The 8566-nt window shown below is 44.2% G+C and overlaps 1 protein-coding gene across 2 annotated transcripts; it reads right to left on the bottom strand.

The window, feature by feature from the left end:
• Positions 1-2046: 2046 nt before the first annotated feature.
• Positions 2047-7903, bottom strand: socs3b (suppressor of cytokine signaling 3b). Of its 2 annotated transcripts, none has more exons than XM_072372946.1 (3): positions 7824-7903; positions 4694-5039; positions 2047-4588 (listed from the first exon to the last, which is right to left on the bottom strand). In XM_072372946.1, exons 2-3 carry the CDS (start codon positions 4820-4822, stop codon positions 4049-4051), a joined length of 669 nt encoding a protein of 222 aa, XP_072229047.1. In that variant the 5' UTR covers positions 4823-5039; positions 7824-7903; the 3' UTR covers positions 2047-4048. The 2 variants fall into 2 exon arrangements, with proteins under 2 accessions (XP_072229047.1, XP_072229046.1); XM_072372945.1 differs by lacking the exon at positions 7824-7903 and adding an exon at positions 5806-6266.
• Positions 7904-8566: the final 663 nt, after the last annotated feature.

The following is an 8566-nucleotide window of genomic DNA, read 5'->3' as shown; positions in this document are numbered from 1 at the left end:
TCCTGGAAGCTGGTCTGGCTTTATCAGAAGCGGCTGTGACAATACTTGAACTGATGGGCCAACCAAACGTCTTTCCTATAAGAGGCGATCAGGCAGCAAAGAGCCTTCCTGGAAGAAATAATCAGCAAACTGGAGACCCTTCCTGGAAAGGCTGCCGTGGATTGCCAGTTGCAGGGCATTTTCCTAACCTCTTAATATTCCTTCTACCTTTAAGGATTGACATGCTGACATTGGCAGGAGCTCATATATGTAATGAAAAACACAAGAAGCTGTTGATATTATGATTTTAATCAGTCTGCAAGAACATTATTAGTCCAACAGTGTTCCCATTGCTCAACTTGCTTCTCATTCTTTGTGCTGCATAAAGACATGCAGATAAATGTGCGAGACTTGGTGCCCTAAAGCTTTGGTGTGAATGTTTTGATTGTTGGAAAAAAGAAAAAAGAAAAACTCTCGAGAGCCGGGTGTTGTGCTTGGCTGGGACACTGTTGACAACTGCTGAACTGGACACAGCTAGTCATAATCTGAAAAAATGAATCATAGTGGAAAAACTTTCTGCGAGCATGTGAGATTCACAAGAGGAGCGAAGGATACAGGCAAAATATTCCAGTCCGACTCACCAGGCAACTATGAGGAACATAAAATGAGTCACAGTGAGCTGAGCTGGCTTATTTAGACAATGTGTTTGTGTGTAAAACTGGATTATTCTGGTTGGATTTTGGGAAGAAGGCTCACTCTTTCCTGTTTGTCTTTTGACTTAAGTCATTCCTGTCAGTAAGTGCCCCGCTCAGTTGTTGTCAAAAACACACACACCAACTGTTGAACAAAAACATGAAACAATGGAGCTCACGATTTAGATAATTACTACCTAAATACCTGAAAAACACTTCTTCTCAGTCCTGGGCTGGCTCATAGTCAGAGATGTTTGTCAAAAAGGTCCAAATTGATCAATAATGTGTTCATGTCAACAACTCGGTTTCACTTCACATTTCAGATTTTTTTTTTTTCCAAGTTGAACGGGATGCTCTGTATTGTTTTTTTTCTTAGAGAAAGTCTTGTCTCATTAGTGCTCCCTTGTCTATCACACGCAAACGCTCACTCACACAAAGACAAGTCATTCGCTCCTTCTCGTACGCACACTAACACCAGGCAAGCCGTAAAAACTCAACTCAATTAAAGTGCCTCTTTCCTGGAAGCCAGCCTCAGACAGAGCACAAGGTATGCAGGGAATGGGAACCGTGTGTGTGTGTGAGAGGAGTGGTGGTGGGGGGTGGGGGGGCAAAGAAATGAAGAAACTAACCTCCTGCTTAATTTTACCAACAGCTATCTTGCTTGACCAAACACTTACGCACTCACACTCTGCACTGGCTGCACACTAAAACCACGGAGCGTCATAAATCTCCTCCACGTGGACGCTTTCACCTATCTGACCTCACACACTCGCACATATACATCTATCCACACGCTCCCCAGAGGACACCATCCTCTCTCAGCCCCTCAGGCAGGATGTATAAAACCCCACTGCATTCCTTTCCAGTTAGGTCCAGCCCAAAGTGAGCTCTCCACACAGTAACTGCTGTGTCAAAGGTTGTGTGTATATGTGCGATGGAGTTAACCTAACTCTGCGCTTCTGGGAATCCCTTTGTTACTGCGTGGCGTGCACATCAGCAATACCCAAACCACCCCTTCCCATATTTTCTCTGATGTTTATGGAGTTCACCCACAATGCTCTACTCGATCAAATAAGTGACACTTTCAGTCATTTTACATGATGAATGTGGGCCCGCCTCGTGCTGTTTCTTGTAGCACAATCCCAGGCTTTCAAAGCCAGCCGACTAAATAACCCCTGCCTTGTTTAACTAGGAAATCCCATTTGTCAGTAAATAATCTTATTGTAAAGCCAGGAATTGCAGGAATACAGACTGCTTTATGATACATTACAGTAAGTTAGAGCAAATCCAGTCAATATTGACTCAGAGGAAGAAAAAGAGAAGCAGCGGAGGAGGCAGAGAAACAAACAGTGAAGTAACACACAGGGCAAATGCATTGGCTTTTGTAAAAATAGTGCTCTTTAATATAAATTATTGAAATATTTTAGAAATATAAATATGTGCAACGTTCCTTTTCATTTATTTTGTAATGCTTTGTCATTTCAGATATTACAGCTTGTATTTTGCCAGACTAGTGGCCAGCCTTTTGCAAAAGAGTCTTTATAAAAGACAAATGATTCACATACACATGATCCACCGCTGCAGCACAAGTAAGAAGTCGGTGTTGATGTGAGAGCGTAAGACTCAGATCTGACCAAAAAACATGTGTCACTAGGCTGCAATTCAGCGCCCTTGTCTAAAGTAGCCGCATGAGCTTACACTAATTTTATGATGGGAAAGGGCAATTACTCCCATATGGATCACAGGTGAGTAGGAGCACGGAACAAACGGGGAGGAAAATCAACACAATCCTGGTCAAATCTGAGTCTTGCAATTTGTTTTACAAAAGGCATTTTTTTTAAGAATCACTTCAGGGAAGTCTGGAGTTCCCTCGACTTTCAGACAGACAAACCCAACTGTTCGCTCCTGCTTCAGAGGTGACAATGGAAGGTAGATGGGGCAAAAAACATCAAACAAAAAAAAGCCATGAGACAAATAATAAATGTCCAAATGACAGCTTATTTCCACCTTCTTGAATTGTGTGAGAAAACCAGGAGAGAAAGAATATAGTCACTCAAACATACATGAGCATTTTAACAAAAAAATAAATGAGTTGGCAATGTAATCTCAGCAAACGCTCTCTTTATCTCGTTGGCTGTTATATTTACAGGAGCAGCGTCCTGTTAAACTCTATCATCAATTACATCAATGTTTTTGTTAAGCTGTATACCAGTATGTCTCCTCCCCTTCTCCCCTTCCCATCACCGCAGTTCTCCATCCTCTTCAATTTCCCTTTCCTAATCCCATTTCCCGCTCCTCTTTCTCCCTTAGCTCAAACCCTTTTCCCACCCTCAGCAAACTCTTCCCCACCTCCAAACTCATCGTTTTCAATCCCCAGTGAGCTTTACAGCTCCACAGACATTTTTTCTACCCAATTGGGATAAAAATAAGTTCTGCCACCGCTTAGTTGGTCCCACGCCTGAGCTTTTGTGTCAGTAACAAGCTTTTGTCTCGGCAACAGCAGTCTGTTTTCTGTCACTGTCAAAGCCAACATAGATCAAAAATAGGGCAGGGTAACAGAAGACAAAACGAGACACAAACAGAAGGAGAAAATGCTTTGTAATGTTTTTTTGTCCCACGCTAACAAAACCTTCATGTGGGCCTGTACCTGCATGTGTGTGTGTGTGTGTGGAGTTAGCGTGCATGACCACCCCACTCCCCTCGATGTGGCAACATTTGCGGGAAACAGCAATGGAAATATGTGCACAACCACAACACACGAACACACTCAGACAAACAAATACTGAGCGCTGGGCCCCTCATTTGGACTTTGCCTTTTCTCTGTAACTCCTCCTTCATTCACTCCTTCTCAGCCTTTCAGCTCTTTGCCATCTGTCATTCTGTCCAGCGATCCAAAGTGTTGTAAATGACATGCTGACAGAGGAGGTTTCTTCTTCAGCACATTACACCCACCAAGATCACTGGCGGTGTATCGATCACTCACTGTCATCGTTTACGTCGACCAATCAGGTTAGTCTTCTACGAGGCATTGCTCTGCGTCTGAGTCAGTCATAGGAAACGTTGGCCTTTGACCTCTGGCTTCATCTGCCACTCGTGCTAGTGGTCAGTTTTTCCAAGGCAGGATGGACGAGGTTATCGTTGGTTACCCCCAAATCACACTCCTCATCCAAAACTAAATAGAAAGTGTCCATCAGTGATTAAAGAGATCTACAATCAGCTGATTCAGGCCACTATGGAAAACTGACCTTATATTAGTTTCTGAGGCTCAGTCTGGTCAGTCTCTGGTGGCACAACTATTCTCGCATGCGCTGAGAACTGGTCTGTGCGGTTGTCCAGGCACCTGGTCTATGCAGCAGAAGCTCTGCAGTTCCTGTCAGTCATATAGGAGCATCGTACTTCTCAAGGAAATCTCGAAGTGTGTGCGGAAGCTGCTCGGTTTGTTCTGATGCCCCGACACCTCTGTTGTTCAGCGTCCGCCTGCACATGTGCTGCAGGGACGAGAGAGACGTTAGCAGGGGTCGCTGCAACTCCAGGGGGATTTTCTCTCCACCGGTGTGGATCAAATAAACATTGCGGCCCTTCATTTTTGCCTCTCCTGAATTCCCTCCAGCTCCAGCATCCGGCCCTTTCCCCATGTAGTGCGCTATGAGTTTAAGCACACAGTCAAACTGCGGAAGCTCTTGGGTGTTTTGAGCGTCTGGCTGTAGGAAGAAGCCACGTTCCTCGCTGTGGATGCGTAAGTTCTTTGTTCCCCGAGCTGTCTGCACAGACAGGGTGAAGAAGTAGTGGTGGTCTGAGGAGTCACGGATCAGGAAAGTGCCAGGGGGCTCAGAGCGCAGCAGGGTGCTGGCCTCCCGGCCCTCAACAGCCCCCCAGTAAAAGCCACTCTCCTGGAGCTTACGCAGAGCACGCATCACCTGAAACAGGTAGAGGAAGCCTGTCATTATCACGTGTCATCAGTCAGGGTGAACGTTGGGACTCACAAAGCAACTCCTGTAAATAAAAAGTCGGGTGTGACTGACCTGCTGGTAGTGTTCATGCGAGCTGAAGGGCTTGTAGTGATGCGGGGTAAAGTTTGACCTCTGAACCCGGCCCTCTGGAGGGGGAGCACCGCTCATGGCGAGGAGGTTCCGTCCACTGAAGGTTACCATGGCGCCATGGCCCCCCACCTCCGCCCGCTGGTCGAGAGGCAGGGGGCCTAGAACAGGAGCTTGGAGGCGGACAAGTGGAGAGGCGTTTGGGGCAGAGGGAGAAGAGATGGAGGGGGAAAGGGATGAGGGTGTTGGGGTCACACACCGGGTCCAGGGCCCCGGGGCAGAGGAGTCTGATGCATCCAGAGAGGGGCTGGGAGAGAGCACCTAAACACAGCTGGAGGGAGACAGAGAGTGAGAGAGCTCAGATTAACCCCCATCCATCTATATATAGACTGATGACATACAAACATAGAGGCAATAGAGTCTCACTGGAAACTTACACTCCTTCATTAGAAGTGACATAAACAAATGACCACTTTGGCACACTGAAGCTCTCAGTTTACTCCCATAAAATGCAGTTATGGCGACCGTGACAAATGCATGAGGCACGACCGGGCAGTGAGCATACAGGTTATATTTAGTTTTAATGAATCCTCTACTGCAGCTGCACCGTGCAACCAGACAGCAACTGGATCCTGATTGCTTTCAATTGTCTTCGATCGGCGCACCGCAACAAGGGATTTCCGAATCGGGGTCACTGTGAAAGAGTCAGGCGCACTTTTCCCTCCCAGCCGCCCACCACCTTCACTCCTTACACTAAATAACTCTTTATCCTCGCACCTTTCTCCGGTTTCACTGGAACTGAATGGTGTCCCGTTTGCAGTGATTCCCTGCAGGCTAAGGGGAATTAGACTCTGCTTCACGGGACAGTGCGGGACTGAGGAGGGGAGGGCAGGAGGCGCCATAACGGCTCAGAACCACTACCGAGGAGGTCGGTCCACTACCCAAAATACTGCCGAATCAACCCAAAAACGTATACATCCTGCCAGACTGACTCTCCGAATTGCCGCATGACAGCATCGGCGCTAAAACACGCTGCATCCTTATCTCCGGTGTCATTCAAGCAGACGAGCCGCTCTACGCGTCTTTTCCCAACTTACCTTGCGGATATGTTCAGCCCCGCACCGCAGCCGCTCGTCGCCGAAGGAGAAGATATGCAAACTACCCGAAAGTAGTGCTAGCTGAATTATTAACTCAGGCATTAAAATCCAAAAGAAAAAGTATCCAGAAAGTGTGTGGGTTCCTTTTCAGAGCGGAGGAATGTGGCTGCGGTGATATCAGCCGGAGAGATCCCGTGTGTGTGTGGAGGAAGGTTACAGGAGGTTGTTTCCAGTGAGTAAAGCCGATGTTCGTAAGGCTCCGCCTCCTCCGTTCGGAGGTTCTTCCAGTAAACACACGCACGCTCGCGCTTGCGCACACGCACGCAAAGAACAGGCGCTCGCGCTCATGCTTGGCAGATGGCCAGTAAATAATCAGCGTGACCTTTGCCGGGCTGTTTCCTGGTACTGGTGGGTTCCCTTTCTCGACAAGGTGAAAAAGTTAAAAGCTCCATACATGCAACAATAAAGAGAGAGAGAGAGAAAAAAATAGAATAATCTGATCATGGGTTTAAACTGTATCATCATGTTAAAACAGCACATGAACACTGATTATAGGGGGTAGAAACTCATGCTTCATCAAAGGCACTGGTCAAAAAAATTCTCAAATTTGTTCATATATAGATGAACTTATCTCTATAATCTGTTTCCATCAGTCTTTGCCCGTCACTTATGCTGAAGCAGAGCCTCACCTTAAAGCAGAGAGCATATTCTTTACAAACTGTCAGCATCAAAGGTAGTTTTCATTTTCAATGCTTCTCTCCGCAACATGCCAGGTGATCACATTAACACCTGACCTACTGGCCCACAAGGCATCAAATGTGTGAAGATAAGGTCCCCCGGGCAGCCATTCCATGTCAGGAAACCTCTGACTTACAGTAAATGCTCTTGAGCAACAAGCAGCAATGCTACTATTGTGCAGAGTCTGACCTGAAAATACTCTTTTACAAGGAAAGGCCTTGTAAGACTTACCGTATATTTATTACATAAGACAGATGCTCGTGTTATATGATCATCTATTATGTAGCTTAATTATTACTCAAGTTATGTTAGCAGCATTTTGATGTTTTATCTGCTCAGTTGAGCTGTTCTTATGCTTGGATGATTTTTGTCTCAAAGTTGTTGTCAGTGTACTGTTGGGTAGCTTCGTGTTTGATATAACTGCCATTAACAGCTTTTTAAAGTTATCATTTTAATTGGATATGCTTTAAATGAGACCAATATTACTTGTATTATGAATGATCTTTTGTTCTTTAATGCAGGTTTACAGGTAACAATACATATAAAGTATTATCTGTAAAAAAAAATGGTCATAATTTGCATATAAGCACTGAGCAGAAGACTGAGCCAAGTTCAATTATCTTGCTTAAATTTGCATGGATACGACAGGGGATTTTTTTCTTTAATCATTCCAGAAATAAAAATAAATAAACACAGACGGGAAGAAAACAGTAAGATATTATGTAAGTCAGAATACAATATTATATGAATCCCATCTTTCAAAGCCTTCACATTGTAAACAGAAATAAAGGTGGGAAGGCTTTAGTTTCACATGATTGTAACTATGCAAGAGGAAATATTTGTTTAAGACTATGAAATGACTAATTTCCACTGTTTTCTGAATCACTGTTTAAATATGACAACATATATATAGAATATATATATATTTCAACATATACATTATTCTTTCCGGACTTCTGGTCTGAGAAGTTACAGTAATGGTGGTTATTGGGATGGAGCAGAGCTACAGAATTAAATGTTCAGTATTTCACACTGAAATGATGGCTGGTAGAAACTAGTCAAGTAAAGAAAGTGTTACTTTGCTGTATGATTAGCAGTGCAAAAGTAGTTCAGTTCATGTATTTGCATCAATAAAACCAGAACAACATCAACTCACTCATTAATGTTCATATCAAGCTGCAAAACTAATGTTGCCATCCTTTCAGCGGTGTTATTAATTTTCTATGATAAGTAGCTACCAGCGTCTGTCCAAGGTCCCTACATGTCGGCGACAAATTCACCTGCCGGCTGAAGCAGTCTCCTGTGCAAATACAAACATGTACAAGTTTCCCTGACAGCTGAGAACACAACTTGACAGGTCACATGGGGAGCCATCAAAAGCACATTTCCAGGAAGGCATGAGGAGGCTAAATTGCAAGGCTTATCTGAGTCCACATTCCCATTAAAAAATACACAAACGCTGCCAAGACTGGAACAACACCTACAGATACACGCAGCATGTCTGAATTTGAATACATATACACTTCTAATCTGCTGTTACTTTGTGCAGTAATGTCAACGTGCACAATTTGAGTTTTCTAAATTCATTTTAAAGCTCATTGCATATCATATTTTACTCATGTGAGTGATGTGCTATTATTTTTACCCAGTTACAGTTTGAAGGAAAAAAGTCTTGGGCCGCCCCTCATTTGTTTTTGTAGATTTTTTTTTGGAAAACAGGAAATTTGAAATGTGCAAAAGTCAATATTTGGTCTGAGCACCTTTATTCTTCAACACAGCCTGAACCCTATTAGACAAGCTTTTTTTACGTTATCTTGTTATCTTCAGGAATAGTTCTCCAGGCTTCTTGAAGGACATTCAAAAGCTCTTCTTTCAATTTTGGCTGCCTTTTGTTCTGTTCTTTGTCAAGATGATCCCACACTGCTTCAATAATGTCAAGAGGAGGATTCATCCCTCCATAAGACATGTTGCCACTGATTTTCAGTCCCCTTCTTGTGTCATTTGGCATAGCTCAGCCATCCGC

The sequence above is a fragment of the Leuresthes tenuis genome, unplaced genomic scaffold (assembly GCF_036924035.1).
Source record: "Leuresthes tenuis unplaced genomic scaffold, fLeuTen1.0.hap1 SCAF_20, whole genome shotgun sequence".
NCBI classification, from domain to species: Eukaryota; Metazoa; Chordata; class Actinopteri; order Atheriniformes; family Atherinopsidae; genus Leuresthes; species Leuresthes tenuis.
This window is presented reverse-complemented; position numbering and strand designations above follow the sequence as displayed.